The 19,006-nt window shown below is 38.0% G+C and overlaps 1 protein-coding gene and 1 long non-coding RNA gene across 2 annotated transcripts in view; one reads left to right on the forward strand and one right to left on the reverse strand.

The window, feature by feature from the left end:
- Window positions 1–4,505: 4,505 nt before the first annotated feature.
- LOC127455660 (insulin-like growth factor 1 receptor) overlaps window positions 4,506–19,006 on the forward strand; it is a 162,705-nt gene continuing 148,204 nt past the window's right edge. The window contains exon 1 of the mRNA XM_051723684.1: window positions 4,506–5,646. Within this exon, the coding sequence (XP_051579644.1) occupies window positions 5,343–5,646 (304 nt within the window). The 5' untranslated portion in view covers window positions 4,506–5,342. The remainder of the gene's footprint in view (window positions 5,647–19,006) is intronic.
- LOC127455672 (uncharacterized) lies at window positions 5,623–13,269 on the reverse strand. Its single transcript, XR_007899720.1, has 3 exons — window positions 12,578–13,269; window positions 12,238–12,459; window positions 5,623–5,670 (listed from the first exon to the last, which is right to left on the reverse strand). It is a non-coding gene; the product is annotated as an uncharacterized LOC127455672 (long non-coding RNA).

Raw genomic sequence — 19,006 nt, forward strand, 5'->3', positions numbered from 1 at the left:
TATTTGAATGTTAATATCTCTTCAAACAGCGCCATCTAGTGCCAATACAGGCGCAAAAACTATTCAAATGGTACAAACAAGAGTACATATAACAATCTAAAAACATTGTTATAAAACAAAAATGTCAGGGGTATATGGGGGGAAAAAATTACATGAAAGCGAAGCAACATTTGTACATAGCAAACAGTTGCATAGTTCTTATTGCTTTCAGATTTTTAATGTTAAATATCATTTCCAAGTATGTTTTAATTTCTTTTTTAAATTGTTCAAGTACAGGATTTTTTTTAATCCATTTAACTTTATGTACATAATAACAAGCTAGCACAAATAAGATAATGTCATTTACACTTTTAAAGGAATAGTTCACCCCAAAATCATTTACTCACCCTCATGAAATCCCAGATGACTTTCTTTCTTCTGCTGGACACAAATGAAGATTTTTTTAGAAGAATATCTCAACTCTGTAGGTCCTCACAATGCAAGTGAATGGTGACCAAAACTTTGGAGCTCCAAAAAGCACATAAAGGCAGCATAAAAGTAATCCATACGACTTCAGTTGTTTGATGTATTTCTTCAGAAGTGATATGATAGGTGTGGGTGAGAAACAGATCAATATTAAAGTCCTTTTTTACTATAAATCTCCACTTTTACTTGCAAAATGCTCAATGTACAAAGTTCTGGTCACCATTCACTTGCATTGTATGGACCTACAGAGCTAAGATATTCTTCTAAAAATCCTCGTTTGTGTTCAGCAGAAGAAAGAAAGTCATACAATTCTGGGATGGCATGAGGGAGACGAAATGATGAGAAAGCTTTTATTTTTGGGTGAACTATTTCTTTAAAAGGATCTGATAGGGCAGTGGTTCTCAGTCAGTGGGCTACAACAAACTTCCAAGGGGGCCCCATGATTACCTAAAAAATTATGTAAAATAAGTTATATTTAGATAATCTAACTTAATAATAATAAAAAACAACAACAACAATACAAATCAAGATGTAAACTGAAATATTACACTTTGAAAATTCATACACTACTGAAATATAAGTACTCACAAAAACTGTTGCTAATATTGAAGAACAGTTCTTGCAACCTCAGGAATAAAGAAATGAATTAGTCACAATTAATTATTTTAATCTAATGACACTCCTAGTCATATAATAATAAATTAATCATAATAATCACATTAAACATTACATATCAATACAGTTATATTCTATTTTTAAGGTGTTGGATATGGTAAAGAAGCAAACTGTCACTTAGGTCCTAAAGATCACATAGCACAGGCATCTAATGCCTCTTTTAAAATTTATAAATCTATGGCACCGGTGCCTGTCTATACCATGCAATTAGACAAAGCTGTGTTAATTGTACATGATGTTGATGCTGTTAAAATGTACGCAGCGATGTTGTCTGTGTTTCTCGTTCTGCACTGATATGGTCACTGCTAATGTTACCCTGTTCGCCCTCCCTCTGTCATCTCTGCCACAAAATAAGCAGCAAGTTTTACAAGGATAAAAAAAAATCACATTCAGTTGTTATAATTCACCAGTATTTACACTGTCCACAAGATGGCAACACTACCATACAAATGTGAGTGGAAAAACAAAGCTTTTTTTGAACAAGCATGGTTTGAGGCACATTCTTTCTACCTGCAAAACAGTAATAGGACAACTGCTAATGTTTTAACAATAAACAATAAGAACAAAACTTATCAGAAAGAAAGAGAGCAAAAGTGGACAACACAATTTGAAAACATTTTAACGTTATACCTGTACAATTAGTGTGTTTTTATGCATTCTTTCAAACTGTATTTGAAAATAAGTAAACATTTTCCCCTATGTTTAGAAAGAAAAATATGATCTTTTTATGCATAATATATAAACATGAAGTATGATGAATATATAAACATGAAGTATCTCCTTTTTTATTTGTCATATAATTGATGCTGACATATTCAGGGATGTCCCATTTTGACAAAACTTGTTCCATATGCACTTGCACCCCCTGGGACTATGAAACCAACAAGAGCAATAACAATGTGCCAATAAAGACAACAGAATTCAAATCGCATGGCGTATTTGTTGTTCTACAACAACCAGACATGACAATAAATATTCTAGACAAATTTGAAAAAACATATTATTAACATATATCAATTATACTGCACTTTATGTTTTTATTTTTATTTATTTTTGTTATTTTTTTACATTGTAAATATTTGTTAAAAGCCTCAGGGTTTCATACAAACTGCACTATTCTATGCACTGAGTTCCTTGTTGCCCTCGTTTTACTGTACTTAAAACTGCAAACATGATACAGAGCACTCTCTGTCGCTCCTGTTTTGGTAAATGCATTCTGCATCAGTTTTAATCCTGTCGTCCTTCATCATTACCCATAAACCACCAACTTCCCACTGAGAAATTGCAGACATTTCTGAAATTCTTTCACTAGGAAAAACAGCTTGGATTGTTAAATTTGTTTTTGTAAAGCTGAAAGTTTATCCTCATATGGGATTGGCTGTCACTCAACTGTTTAGCTAGTGAAGATATTTGGAATCAGAGCAAATACTGCAAAAAGTAAATTAGGCAAAAGGCCTTCCAATGCAAAACACCTCTGTGGTTTCGGTTTAAGATGTAAAACAAAACGTCTGTCATTATTTTGCATTTATATTGTCTTTTTTGCATATCGGTGAGTTTCACAGGTTTATCTTTTTTCGCCATCAGGCTGTTTGTGGAACCCATGCAGGATTCCTTGTGTCTTCAATCTGTGTCACATGACCAGACCTTACAAGAGGATTATAACATTGGCCTTAGCAATGCTGAATCCTGGCCTAGTTTATAACTCATGAAAGTTGAAACTGACAAAAATAATGTCATTCACACTCAGTAGTCTAGGTTGTAATATAAACTATAATATCATGTAATTTAATCATCAAACAAGAACAAAAATAATTTAGATATGACAATTTTAACTAGAGGACCATTGAGGAACATGTCTTAGCTTTACCTTTTTGTACCATAATCTCTGTATTTTTAATGAAGTTGCATTTAAGTGAACTGATAGTTAAGGCAAACAATAACGCTGCACATTATTGATAGAATAGGGAATGATAAAAAAAGGGCACTTTATATATATATATATATATATATATATATATATATATATATATATATATATATATAATATATATATATATAAAGGGTATATATTGTATATAATTTTTTGAATGAGTAGTACTTATATATACTTAGCTTATTTATTTGCGTTTACAGTATTTAAGTATTTTTCTTTTATTACATAAATATCCTAAGTTTTACATTATTTCCTTCATCAACCTATTCTGTTATATTTCTCACAAAAAGTACCATCGTATTACAATGTTTCTCAGACATGGTCCGTGGTTTTGATATGTGACCTAGTAAAACCATGGTAATTTTTTGTTACTATGGAGTACCATGACAGTGTAACGAAAATGATTCATTCACTACCATGGTATTACTATTGATTTCGAAAAACTTTGCTTTGAATGCTGTTTTGTGTTTTTATGACTAGCAAGAATCGAAATCCTTGTCTGTGGGATGCACGTCTTAAAATGTAAAAATAGAAAATAAAAATAAAATACAATTTGATGATGCAGTGGAGATGACTCCACTGCATCATCTCCAGCGGATGAATGGATTTGTAATTGTAAATCCGTTCCGTCTCTATGAATGAAACTCTATTTCGGGATTTACGTTTAACTCACAAGACTGTATGTCATTGGCAAAATATGCGCACTTCGAAATTGTTTTGATTGTAGCGCACTGATTATAAATCGTTATCGTTGTAGCTGAACATTAGGTAAATATGAAGGTGGTTTCACCTATGCGTTAGTTTTAAACCATCTTCACTTCATTCATTTCACTACTTCATTAACAGAGAGCAGAGACGACTATGCATTTTACCCTCCAGCATTCATATATAAAGTGGGAGTGATGACTGATTCTTTAAAACAGAGTAGTGTAGCCTACTGAAAATAGTCACTAGCCTACAGTTATTCTTAATAACCTCGTCCAATCAGATATCAGTATGTAGCAGATGCTCTCTGGTGTTATCCTGCACGTTTTAATACCACCATTTTTCACTCCCGTTAGTTTAACAAATCATTGTTAAAACAAGTATAATTGCATTTCACTTCGATATAAGCTTTAAACAAAGCATCATAAGAAAAAAAGCAAATATATTCGCACTGCTATTGCAAAATGATACACAACTGTATAGTATTTATTTATTTAATGTTTTGTTTTTTTCAATTTCAGTTTCAAATGGCTATTCCAATTACTGTTAGCCTCTTAGCGATTTTATGTATTAACATTAAATGAATACAGCAGCAACAACAACAACAACAACAACAACAACAACAACAACAACAGCAAATAAATGTTATGGCATTTTTTTTTTTTTTTTTAATAACATACAATTTAAATTATATATAAATACACACTTAATCTTGGACAGCCTATACTTTTGTTAAAATAAAAATCTAAATTCCGTCACCTTGACGTTTGAGACCAAAGAGGTCCGCTCGCGCTTGCGCAGACGCGGTTGGTAAATGCATCATCTTTTTGAACTGTGGAGCTTTTTCATTGCTGCTCTGCTCCATTCCATGTTTTCGGATTGTCTCATGCTTCGTGTTCTGTGTGAGAGAAGCCGAGTCTTGTTTACAGTGTTGATTCTACGGAGCGGAGATCGTCAGAAGAGTCTTGTCGTCACTGAGGAGTTAATACGCCGCCGTGCAGACTTGAGTATTTATCACTAGGTTCACGTGCTATTTATTTAAACAGTTCGTGATTTTATAAGGTGCGGAAAACGAAAACCACGCTCGGAAGCCTGACGTGCTCATTCTTGCACCTCGAAAAATGTTTTTTTTTTTTTTTTTTTTTTTTTTTTTCCCTACCGCAAAACGGACCGACCGTGAGAGCCCGTGAAGACGGTAGGGGAGGGTGAGACGGGGGTAGTTGTAGTTGGTGAAACCATTTTTGTCCTGGCGAATATTTTGGATCTAGCCCTGTCGGGAGGCTTTATTGAGGCGTGCTGCGATTTCATTCATACATAGATACGCTATCAGAGTCATCACGCTCTATCGACCGGACCTCAGAATCTCTCTAGACATCGATATAATCTGATTCATCACATTGGAATAGGAAACATTCTCCAAGGTGTTTTTGTTGGATGAGAATCCGCTCGTGTGGCTGGTACTAGTCCCACTCGGTTTTCAAGAAATGGAGGCTGAAGATGCAGATTATCGGTCGAGCGAATTTCGGGGCTCTGGTGATTTAATAGACACGATAAATTAATCTTGATGTTTCCATTAAAGGAAGATTATATAATTATTACCAGATCCCTCCTTGCCTCCCGTTATCTTGAGGATTTAAGGAACTATCTGCATATTCGAAGCGGAATCTTGTGGACTTTTCTCTTGCTTAACAGAAGAAGCGTCTCATTTTGCTTCGGTTTTACATTACTGCGACAAGACTTTTTTATTTTTATTTTATTGATTAATATATTAGGAATGAGATCTGGAGCAGAGAGGGATGTTTGGACCTTTTTTAGGGGTCCTGTGCTGTTTCTCTTCACCATCTGCCTGTGGTCTGCTCATGGAGAAGGTAAATTCGGGTTGATGCTTCTCCCTGTAATAAGGAAATAACACAGAATATCAATGTTGTCTTGCAGTCTTGTATTACTTTCATTTATTAAATAAATTTATTCACGTCTCACAGTGTTTATGGATACATATAGCCTCCGTTGTCTCAAGCATGATCATGTGTACATGAGTTTACCTGCATGCTTTAGATGTTCCGTCCAGTTAGGTACAGCGTTACAAACATGGGCCTAGTAATATATACGACCCGACAATTCATTAGTGAATTATTACCTAGCCTATAACTCTTAAATATGTTGAAATATCCCTTAGACTCAGGTCAGACATCTTCATGTCTCTAGGCCCATCAGTTAATTGTCGTGACATCGGAAGTGTTGTAAGTCTTTTGTGCTTCTTTGAATTATTCATAATCTGGATCACGTTGATATTTAGATGCTACATGAGAATTATTTTATAACATGTGATTTGCGTCAATCGTACGCGAAAAAACAAACGTACTCGTCCGAGCAGTTAAGAATAGTGTCTGCTAGGCTATATTTAGACCAGACAGACAGTGAGGTTTTTTTTACACAGTCATTGTAAGGTTTGGTGAACCCAGTGAGTCTCCATCATGCGTTAAGAAAAAAAAAAAAAAAAATAATAATAATAATAATTGTGAGGAAAGGGTGACTACACTGACCATGTGGTCATTTTACGTTTTACGTTACATGCACTCAGAGTCATGTGCTTGTTTTAGAAAACTGTGGGTTTTAGTTAGGGCTTCACTGTTGCATACGTTTGTTGTAGGCCTAACGCCTGCAAATGAAAACTTGTTTTGGGCATGATACATCAGCCTTAAAGGGATAGTTCGCCCGAAAATGGAAATTCTCTCATCATTTACTCACCCTCATGCTATCCCAGATGTGTACGACTTTCTGTCTTCTGCAGATGACAAACGAAGATTTTTTCAGCTCTGTAGGTCCATACAATGTAAGTGAATGGTGACCAAAACTTTGAAGCTCAAAAAAGCACATAAAGACAGCATAAAAGTAATAGTGGTTTAATCCATGTCTTCTGAAGCGATCCAATCGGTTTTGTGTGAGAATAGACCAAAAAAGACTTCAATTACTCTAGTGCTTGATGTATGTGCAGAGCACTAGATGGCACTAGGAAGTGTAATTGAGCTAGAAATCATGATAGCCACAGAGACTGCAGATGTCAAGATTTATAGTGAAAAAGGGGTTATATTTTGGTCTGTTCTCACCCAAAACCAATTGGATTGCTTTAGAAGACATGGATTAAACCGCTGGAGTTTTATGGATTACTTTTATGCTGCCTTTATGTGCTTTTTGAAACTTCAAAGTTTTGGTCACCATTCACTTGCATTATATGGACTTGCAGAGTTGAAATATTCTTCTAAATATCTTCATTTGTGTTCTGCAAAAGAAAGGAAGTCATACACGTCTGGGAAGGCATGAAGTTGAGTAATTGATGAGATAACTTTTTATTTTTGGGTAAACTATTCCTTTAACATTGACTAGTTTATCTGCACCATGACAGGGCTTGTAAACAACATACATAATAACACTGCTATGAAAATGTTTAAATTCTAAAATGTTGTGTTTTAGTTGCCAAAATAATTTTTTTACTAGAATTATTGTTAATACTGAGAAGCTTGTTGTAATTTTGTTTTGTTTCTTTTCTTTTACATTATGGTCAATACCAATACACCACAGTTTTGGTAATGATAATATTTGTAGTAACTACAGTATTTTGGTGGAAACTATGATTACCATGGTAAATTTTTGTATGTGTTGTTTGATTACAGAAAGTCATGATAGGATTATGCTTGAGAGGTAATAACAAGGCTTAAACAACAGATGCAGGGATACAATTTAAGTACATTTCCTACTTTATGGTTAATCTGTTGTTTTAAGAATGAACAAAATTGTTTGCCTGCAACAATTTTGATAGACTGCAGTGTTATAACATTCAGACCAACTAAATTCAGCCTCATTCATGGTCACAACACTTGATAAGAGCTGATCAGATAAAAAAACCTTGAAAATCTTACAGTCAAGGTGGCAAACTTTAAACTGAAATAAAACCTAGTCTGCCATATCAGCTTGATTTGGACCAAATTTGCAAGCCTATTTGATTAAATAAATATTTTTAGCTCCACAGAAAATGCCTGTGGAAACAAGTAGTTTACAGTTAGGTTTAGACTTGAGATTTGTTATTAATTTTTTGCAACTGTAATTCAGAATTTGTGTTGTGTAGGTTTAGCTGTGGCATGAGCGTAGTGACATGTGATTTTATGTTTTTTAAATACTTTAAATACAGAGGTGCTTTGTATCTTTTTATGTCAGGATCCCCACTGGTTTAATGTGATTTTGAACTGAGTTATGAGCCAGGCATTCACCATTTTATTTTTCAGTTGTTGTCTTATAACTGGTACACAAAACAAGAGAAAGGGTCATGGCTTCAGTGGGATTCAGCGCCTAATCAGTAATCTAGACAGAAAGTGGACCATGTAGTTTTTAGCATGGACTGGCCCATTCCTAGTTCACATAACACTAACTAGGAGTTGTTTTATCTTAGAATAGTTACAGAATGTCAGCTTCAATTGTGATCTGTCATCATCACCCAGCCTGTCACTCTCTATCTGACAGTGATCTGCTTGTTAGTGACAAGATAAAACAAATCAAATTATTTCATGAGGTTGAAAGGAGTTTGATAACATGTTGTTCCTTCCATCATTTTTTAATGCCATTTAAGTCTACAGTTTTGAAACATCTTGTGTTGGTAGGTGGATGTATTTTAAATGTTTATGCAGCCTTCTTATCATCAAATGTCTAATTGTGATTGTGTGGGGGTTGTGTTGTGACAATGTGAAGGCAAGGGCGTAGATTTGGCTTGAACATTGGGGGGTTGCAGCATAAAGAATATATAAGTTTCCATTGACAATGGTATAAATATCGGGGGGGTTGTAATTGCTTGTTTTGATTATTGGTGGGGGGGGGGGGGGGTGTCTATGTGCAGAATTTACGCCCCCTGTGTGAAGGTGAGTTTAAACCCAAGAATGGCCCACATTTACATTCAGAAGGAGTTAGGACACATTTCAAGGCCATTGAGTGGCCAGTCCCACATTCAGGCCACTGTGAATGTCAGGGGGGGTCTGTTTCTCAGCACCCTGCCGAGACCGGGACCACTGGCCCTATAGAGAGAGCCCAGAGAGGGTTGTGTGGGGGGTAAGCTTTCCCTCTTGGACTCCAGTGTTGCATTGTCCTGTGTGTCTCTTTCTCATTCAGTGTAGCAAAGACATTCCACTGACACACTGACCTCAATCAGAGCAAAACCAGTTATGTTTTATATATAAATTAATTTTATGTCCACTTGTCCAGTTTGATTCCATTAATGTGTTTTTCCTGACTACAGTGTGAATGACAGTCTGTTCAGTCATTTATTCGATTAAACAGAAATAAACTGTGGAATGATAGCCAGTATTAGAATGTTAGTCAACAGTGGATCAATTGCCAAGGTTTATGAAACAATCACAGTTATTAAGAAGATTATTGTTTTAAGTAGGGTTGCAAGATTATGACAAAAATCATAATTGTTGATTATTTCCCTTGATATTGTAATTGCAATTAATTTCAATTAATAGAATTTACAATAGAATTATTACTTGGGGTGGATCAACTGCATGCCGTATTCTTTATGTTGGCTACACATCCAAAACAAACAGAACTGTTTCCCTGAATTACTTTATTGCTGTTTTATACATCAGTAAATCAAGATTAGTTACCTAAACGGTCAACTTTACATTGGCCCTCTCAGAATTTGAATAAAACATACACACAGAAGTGAGCAATGGACATGTCTCTGATTGTTTAAAATTATCATCCAGTGCAAAAACTTATGTTAAATAGAAAATTAAATGGAGACTTTACACGATTAGTTCATTATGGTAATTGTAATCTCTAATATTTAATCAATTAATTGTGAAGCCCTAGTTTTAAGTCATTGTGCTTTGTGGTAATGTGATGTTTTCAGGCTAAATGAATCAAGTGTCTTCACAAAGCGAATGTCACAGTGTTTCATATACTGTCACTGCAGCATGCATTTGCAGACTGTGTCTCATGCTTATAGTGAAAAGATTATAAAATATTCCATCCTAAATTAATGACCATGCTCCACTGGGAAGTCCTATTTGGTCTTGTATACTTTTATCCTGTTCATTTTAATAATCTGGTAAGTCTAATAAAATGTAGTTCAGCCTCCTTTCAAGTTTCACCACAGTAAACTTTCCATGCCATTTCTTCCAAGTATATGGCAAACAAGACTCCATGGTTCATTGAGGAAGAGAGAGAGAGAGAGGGAGAGAAGAAACATGAGGTTCGAAAATAGAACATGCAAAAATACACGGGTGAGGGAAACAGACTTGGTTTTGTTGATTGGAAGAGTAGGGAGTTTGTGAACTGTTTTATTGGGCTACGCTGTTCACACGGGCAGCCTCTGGACAGCCTGGCAGCAGAGCACGACTATTGCTGCTGTCAGACTCTGGCAAAAACTCAGTATTAGAAAAAGTTACTGAGGGCCAGCATTTGTAATAACTTTGCGCCTTGTACTCCTGAGCTGGAACCGTGATGTGGCTAAAAGTCCAAATTAAAAAAAGAAATTATTTAATAACGCCCTCTCCCACATCCATACACATTCATAGTCACATCTACACAAAGCACAGGGCTTGCCACTGTGTTGTTAAATGCGAGACATGCAACCGTATCAGTTGCCTCTGAAAAGCAGGAGAGAAATGGCTGTCACCAAGGTGAAACATACTGAAAGGAAGGAGGAGTGGGTGGATTATTATTTTTTTTTTTTACTTTTGCTGTCTATTTCAAGGCCCACCTGTCCTTACATTGGTCTGTGGAATTCAGTGTCCTAGTGTTGCTCATTCTTCTTTTAACTAAGGCACCTACACACTAGAGTTTATGCTGCATCAGAGAATGCTGCAGGGTTTGTGAAAGTGACACTGATAGCCCTTTTCCACCGAAATTGCGTTGGTTCTCATGCCGAACCTGTGCTCCGTTGGTTCACAGCCGGGGCAATCTGGAGCCAATCGTAAACCGGCATTTACTCTCATTTTTGAGGGCATATTTAAACATACGGATTAATGCAATCCATCGTTATTGCATTGCTCAACAAGATCTACGCTAAAGACGACAGGTAATGTTATTACATTATATTGTATGAACTATGGCTTAAATTGCTAAGTTCTGTAAACTGTTACAGTGGAATCATTATTAACACTGGTGTAGCAGATGGTTGTATTTGGATTTTTGCCATAGCATATAATATTATTAATTGAGAATCCCACCGTTTTACTTGAGATTGCTGCGATCTTCCAAACTTAGTGAGTAGCTGGTCAGAAATCCCCTTACAGAGCAAAACAATGCACAAAATAAGATGACAACATCGTAAGTAAAGCTAACAAAGTTGGCAAGTATAATAACTTACTGAGATCAGTTGCAGAGGACACCGGCGATTCACTGTTTATCACGAGCGTTACTGGCTGAATTCAATGCCCCGGTTAGTTAGCAGGCTGGTCGGTGTCCGTGTCCAAAACATCGTTGCTTTGTTCACTGTCGCTTTTGCTTATGTCCTTCTTATTGTCCCTGTACTCCCTTAAGTGTTTCTCAGTTTGTTTATGATTTCGTCAGTTGTCTGATTGAAGACAACGTGCATCATTTCGTGCTGTATCTTCATTCTCAGAGTATTTTTTTCCCCATCGCGATCTCTCTAGTTTATTGGATCTTCGTAAATACCATATCGCAAGTAGAGGACTCGTTTCATTGTGTTACCTGAATGCTTTTTGAAGATGTACTGCTTGCTGCAGACTGTAGCTACTGTTGTTGTTTGGAGAAACTTTACCATGGTGACAAAACATTATCCCGCATTCCTGCGTAGAGACTAGCAAGCTTTTGGGACCAGTGTCGAACCAGGTTTTTGGCCCCGGAACGGCCTTTTCTGTGGTGGAAATGTGCGGAACAGTTTGAGAATTCGCACCGGCCCAGGAACCCACACCCGAACCATGTCAGTGGAAAAGGGCTATCAAAAGACCAAAAGTTGAGAAACTGCAACTCTGATGCATCAGTTAATCAATGTGAATCTCAGACAGATGGGTCCAGTTGTTCTTTCAGAAATTCAAGCTGTTTTCCTGGTTGATTTAAAACTTTCTAAACCTTACAATGCATTTTATGCATTCCAATCCATCACAATTTCAGTCAGAGCTTTCTGTATTGCCCATAAGGCTATGTGGGTCTCTTGACCCAAATGCACTCCATAGTGACCAACAGTTCTTTCTCTATATTTCTTTCTTTATTCCTCTGACTCATCCCTTGTTCTGGCTCTGTCATGTTTCACCCACAGTGTGGGAGCGTTCATGCCTGCTCATCTGGTGCAACACAGCTCTATGAGTTACTCCCCTGAATCTGTGTCACTGTGCTAGTTTGTGCTTTCATAGTAGCTGTATGTAAAGGGGTTAGAGGGAAAGGAGGCGGCGAGAACCGGCTTGACAATACAAATAGTTTAATAATAAACTTAAACAAAAACTCACAAACATAAACACATACAGGGCAGCTGCCTGTAATTCTCTCTCTCTCCAACTGTCGTCTCCGGTCACATTTATCCCTTGCTCGCCTCATCAGGCTGATTGGGGTCCAGGCGTGCATCATTCCGGCCCGGCCCCGCCCTCCGCGCTACACTCCTCTCTGCATTGCCTCAGGCCGGGCAGTCTCCGGCATGACGTACACCCCACCTCATCCCTGCCTTCTTCGACCTGGGAGGAGACAGGAGGGGAAAACATACAAACAAACAAAAAACAGCCAAGGGAAAGGCCAACACGGAGCGACAGCGAAAGAGAGAGAGGAGAGAGAGAAAAAAAGAAACTCACTCACCAGTTCTCTGATGCGCCGTCGCGTGGTCCTGGATCACTCCACCCTCTCAGGTGGCCAACAGCTGCTCCTCCCCGGGCAGACCAGAGTCAAACCTCCGACCCCCAGTGGACAGAACGCCCCTTCACGTTTCTGGCGTCGCGTGGGGACACTCCTCTGCCCCTGGCAGCAGCCCTACCACTCCAGGCAGTCGGGTAGTCGATTCCCTCATCGCCTCGTGGACGGCGGTCTTTCCTCGACACCTCCGTGTTTCTGGCGGCCGGCAGGGCACTCCTCCGCCACTGGCAGCGGCTCCATCGCTCCAGGCGGTCAGGGAGTCCAGTCCCTACACTCCTTGTGGATGGCGGCCGTTCCCTGTGTCCGGGCGGTCGGGGTACTCCATCCCCCGGCGGATGGCAGCGGCACTCCCCTGGGTGAGCCATCTGAGAAAAATGGCTTCAGAGATTTTTTTTTTATTGTCCAGCCAAATGTGAACTATAAAATAGTCTAACTCAGTTTTCTTAGAATCGGAGGTATTAGTTGAGCCAAACTCATCTATCACAATCATAGTCTAAAGCCCAAAGTATACTTCGGTTTTGACTCGAACACTTAGCGTCTGCGTACAGTCGAATGTGCGCCTGTCAAAGTATACTTCATTTTACTGCGCATGCATACACAGGCAGTTGGCGCATGCACGCTACAACTGCTATGAGATACTGGACTATTTTCAGGAGTTTAGACATGTGCATGTGTCAGATCAGACACAGATGTCTTTATATTCCTTCAGACTCAAGCTATACAAATGCAGGTCTCTCCTGATCTCCTCATACACGTGCTCTTGATGTGCACATCCAAGGTTGTTGTTTCCGCATTCGTCTCCTCAACTCATTGTTTACCGGTGATTACATCTTCTAGCTCTTCTTCGTGACCGCAACAGCTCAAATGTGAGTGTTGCTACCTTGGGGACCCACTAATATTTAGTGTAAATAATTCCAGGTGCTTGTGCATTCTGCACGTTCAAAGACGCACGGTTAGAAAATTTGGGTTGCGCGCATTCAGTGCTCGAGCACTCTGCTGATACTTTGGGCTTAAGTGACCCTATTTTGGTTCTAACTCAAATTTGACACAATGTGTAGATACTGTGTTTTGCATTTGATGGGTGGAATAGCCATTACACAGATTGAAACTCCAACCAGAATTTGAGAGTGTGTTAAGTAACTATCCTGAAGAAAATGTGAGTTATTCTTTCTATGGCTATAATGTACCACAAAGGGCCTCATTACACTGCCCCAGTTAAAAAGAGCCCACCCTTATGTCTCTATGATGTTCTGGTGTCAAGATATGGCAGGGTGATGTTGCTCAATGGTTGCTGGGGTGCTCTGGATGGTTGCTAGTGCATGGAAAGCAGTTGCTAGGGTGCTACTCAAAGGATTCTTGCTAGCCAGAGTCAAATAAGCACACCCCCATGTCTCTATGACATTCAGAGCTACAGATATGAACACTGTGATCACTTTGCAATGTTTAGTTTGTAGATTTTTTTAGCCTGTTTTTTCAACGTACACCTGGTTGCCTACAAAAGTCATAGCACACATCTCCTCATTAAGCCGGTTGATTTGACACCTCATTCATGGGTTTACGACAAACGGTGCAGGATTAGTTACATGCCAAAATTTTGGCAGAAGAAGAACAAATTCCTCTCCCTCAGCAAAATACATACCATGTTATTCCATCATTCAGGCTAGGTTTTGCTAGCCGAGCATGGAAGGGGTGGCAGGAGGTGTGTATTACTAGTTGGGCTCTGACATACGAGTTTGTGCTTTTGAAGTGAGGGCCATTGAAGAGAAGTGTAGCACCAGACCAGTGGTCAGATGACTTTCAGCATGTGGGGGATTAAACAGCAGTTGAGGTGGCAGGTGTGAGAGCAAGGCAGGAACTTGGTCATGCTCCCCTGTGCCCCCTCACTGCGGGGCTGACTCAGTACCCTCATCCCAGTGATCTAATGCAAAAAAACTCTTTGAAATTGAGCCAAAATAGCAACTTAACTCTAAATGTCAGTGTTTTGTTATATTCCACAGGAAGGTACAGGAAATGCATAGCTTAGAGATGTGCCCGGTGTTGAAAGACATGTCTGGCTGATAGTGTTTTTTTAACCTTATCTTGTAAAAGATCAAGCCTCAAAACCAGGAAGAGTCTTTTCTGACGGCTAAACAGCGCCTCACCAGCAAACATTGCAAGTGCCGGAAAACTGCTAAAATTGTGTTGTTTTCCGAGAACGATTACTTATAGTGGGTTCAGTAACCTCTGATAATCTCCTGAAGATAGGAGTCGGTCCCATAAGGCTTGTCATTTTCTTTAGGTCTCTTAACCAGCTGCAGTCAAGGCTTATACTCTATGTAGTGCAGGGCGTTTGGTTACAAATAAATAGCTGGGTATTTTTTCACTTGGAAATAAGATCTGATAGAGGGACAAATGAGTGAAGTCATTTTCAAGCCCAGGCTTAAATCGGTTACTCTAGATCTGGATCTTAAGAAGGACACCAGAGTAACACTGCTTTTCCCTCATTCAGTCCAGAGTAACATGGATTCCTGTGGAAGGCTAGTAAGAGGTTATCAAATGTAAATAGCAGGAGTTGAATATTAGGTCGATCTGTTTGTACCATGGGGTGAAAACCACAGTGAAAGAATGACTCACCTGGGTTACTGTTTTCTATTACTGATAATCAGGGACTATAGATGCATTTTTAACAAATGGAATGAGAGCTTATTTAAGCCAATTGGGCAAGTTGGTATGATGGTATACCAAGTGATGGTAAAGGATAGTGTCAACCAGTAGATATTGTTCTATACCATTTAAACCGCGATATATACAGTATGCGCAGCAATTAAAAAAATTCACTAAATTGCAACTTGTCACGTTAAAAAAAATAATTAAACTGATGTGTGTTCACTTTGTCACAGGTGTGCATATATCAGCTATTTTATAATTACTTCAAATGTGGCTCATCAAATCACAATTATAATAAATTACTGTTTTGAGTCTTTTTCTTCTGTCTGAAGTCTTGCATAATGTGAAGCTGTTTTTGCACTGATGCTGGATTATTCAATAATTTTTGCATTAACGTACCTTTTGGTTTGCGTCCATCAAGTTCCAAAAAACTAATTAGAGGACGTCCCTTTCAAACAGTATTTAAGTCACTAAAAGTATCGAAAAATAGACATTACTTCATAGTTATGTAAAATATTGAACATTTTTGGATTGATATTTCAGCAATAATTAGAATGTCGTGGTATATAAGTTACTGTGATGTAAAATTAGGCTACTCATACCTTTATGATTTTGGCACTGCTCAACGTTATTACCCATTCATGAAAAGCAATTGGTCAGTTTTTGTTTTGTATCTTTGGAAGACAGCAAGTGCAGGTGATATGAAATAGAGCTTAGCCAATGACCTCTCAGGGAGGATTGGCCAGATAATATGCACTGATTCCTGATGATTATAGCTTAAAGCAGAGCTGAACACAATCCTCTTAGGGAAAATAATTTGAGGACCTTAACGCTGCTACCGAGTGCTGAGGTGCTGTGGGAAGTATGTGGGAACTATTCTTTGTATTGTGTTCTGTTTAAACATACTGTAATAAGCTTTTGTGGCTATTTAAAATATTTTCATTACTTTTATAAATGTAAGTCCCAGTGTACCGCTTGTGAAATTTGATTTCAAACAACTGACTTGATATTAGTTCTGGCAAAAATGATGCAAGTGGGTTATAATGACGCTTTCATTTTGAAATTATAATGCTTTAAGCTTTGATTTTGTACCTAAGATATTTTTGATTGTGCCTGTTGTCATAATTGAAACCAACATGTTATCATTTAGAAAGAAACTGGTATATCTCATGGTAGGGCTGGATGATATGGTTTCAAAAATTATATCTCTATATTTTTCAGCCTATTGATGATATTCAGTCGAAGTGAAATTAGACTTCTGATGAGCTCTTTATGAAAATTAATGGCCAAATAAAAAGTGCATTAAAAATCATTGCGATATTAACAGTATTGCTTAATTTTATATCGTGATGATATTGTGAATATTCATTATATCGCCCAGCTCTATTTGGTACCATCCTAAGTTGTACAGCTTCATGACAAGTCAGCCCTAACCCAAACATAAACCTTACCATAAAGTCTAACCCCTTACTCAAATTTTGTTTAGGAAAATAACTTTTGTGTACCACGTAAGAAAGAAAACATTGTGGTTTGGAACAAGACGAGGGACGCATATTACAGGTTATTGACATACAGCATTAATTTGTATTGCATTAATGATATGAAAATATTATCCAAATTTGTTCACTGACGTGTCGAACAGGAGGCTAGCTAAAACTATTAATAATTAACGGGTCACTTATTAATGGGCCAGGTTAGATGGTCATTCAGTTCTACTCACAAAGAGTTTTTGTTCTGTATTATTTATGTTATTTAACATCAAATCATACTTTCAGTGTTTGTGTTTATAGAGTAACTTTTTATCTTCCTCTCAACCTTATTCTTTTTTAAACTTTATTTTATTTTCTCTGGGGAGCATGCAAAGAAATACACTTCATTGAAATACAGCTCTCTTGTTGCACATAAATAAAACCTTGAACCTGCCTTTAAAGCACCTCAGAGTTCATACAAGCTGAAATGGAAATCCAATGTTCCCATTTAGTTCAGCGCTATGAGGTTCTCAAAGGTGGGGAAGAAAATTAAGGGGTGGGTGGGGGGTTAGATGCCTCTCTGGCGGGACTGTGCTTATGGAAGAGCTGGCTAGTGTGAGCACTTTTGCCTTGAATCATTCTGGAGGATTTCATGTGGAGGTCAGCTTGTGGGCATATTTGTGTCATAAATTAATAAATTCTTTGCTTATTTGACATGCTGCTTCGGATCGAAATTTCTTTTAGGGAGCCCTGTCGCTTCATTTAACTGACAGACACCATATTTCTGTGTCTTTGTCTTTCTCTCCATCTCCCTGTCTCTTTCTGTCTCCCTCTTTGTCTCATGCCAGACCATCTGAATTTATTAATGGATCCAACCGGAACTGAAGACTAAAGTTTCTCTTTACCAGCAAACAAATTAGTCTTTGTGTTTGAGTCTCTCCAGCTCTCCTCTCTCTCTCGGGATTGTGGAGGAGAAAAAAATTCTGCAATGAAACAAAGGAGACATGCAACTCCATGACTTCCAAGTGCAGCCCTGTGGCATTTGCGATGATACGGAAAAGCAAATACTGTTTTCTTGGGGAGCAATAATTTCCGTTCTAAATTTGGATGAGCGTGATACAATGTCAGGAGCAAATAAGGACTTTTTGAACAATATGTTTACTATTTTTGGCACACCATTTATGGAGTAACTTCAAACAGGGTTCACATTTATGAAACGTGTCATTTTTTTTGCAGGAAATTCATGTCAGGAAAAGCTGTTTCCACTTCTGTCGGAATAGTGCATACTAGGCGATCCGAGACTGTAGAAATTTTGACCATCTCACACTACTCAAAAGTTCACAGTCTTCTGAGACTCGCATTGGGCTATTTTGGTCCCAGTTGTAAAAGCAGATTGATGAGGTTGTTGTATGTGTGGTCGTTTGTTTGGGTGGGTGTGCTGTTATTTTACACTCACTGAGAACTTTATTAGGAACACCTGTACACCTACTTATTCATTATCTAAGTAGCCAATCGTGTTGCAGCAGTGCAGTGCATAAAATCATGCAGATATGGTTCAGGAGCTTCAGTTAATGTTCACATCAACCATCAGAATAAGGAAAAAATGTGATCTCAGTGACTTCTACAATGGCTTGATTGTTTGTGCCAAACGGGCTGGTTTTGAGTATTTCTGTAACTGCTGATCTCCTGGTATTTTCACACACAACAGTCTCTTAGAATGCTGCAAAAAAAAAAAAAAAAAAAACATCCAGTGAGCGGCAGTTCTGTGGACGGAAATGCTTTGTTGATGAGAGAGGTCAACAGAGAATGGATAGACTGATTCTAGCTGACAGAAAGGCTACGGTAACTCAGATAACCACTTTGTACAACTGTAGTGAGCAGAATAGCATCTCAGAATGCAAAACTCATCGAACCTTGAGGCAGATGGGCTACAACAGCAGAAGATCACTTCAGGCACTTTATTAGGCCCATAGTGTTCCTAATAAAATGCTCAGTGAGGATACAGTACTGTGCAAAAGTTTTAGGCACTTGTGAAAAATGTTTCATAGTGAGGATGTCTTCAAAAATAATGCCATAAATAGTTTTCATTTATCAATTAATGTCATACAAAGTCCAGTAAACATAAAAAAAGCTAAATTAATATTTGGTGTGACCAACTTTGCCTTCAAAACAGCACCAACTCTCCTGGGTACACCTGGACACAGTTTTTCTTGGTTGTTGGCAGATTGGATGTTTCAAGCTTCTTGGAGAATTTGCCACA

Source organism: Myxocyprinus asiaticus, chromosome 18 (assembly GCF_019703515.2).
Source record: "Myxocyprinus asiaticus isolate MX2 ecotype Aquarium Trade chromosome 18, UBuf_Myxa_2, whole genome shotgun sequence".
Lineage (NCBI taxonomy): Eukaryota > Metazoa > Chordata > Actinopteri > Cypriniformes > Catostomidae > Myxocyprinus > Myxocyprinus asiaticus.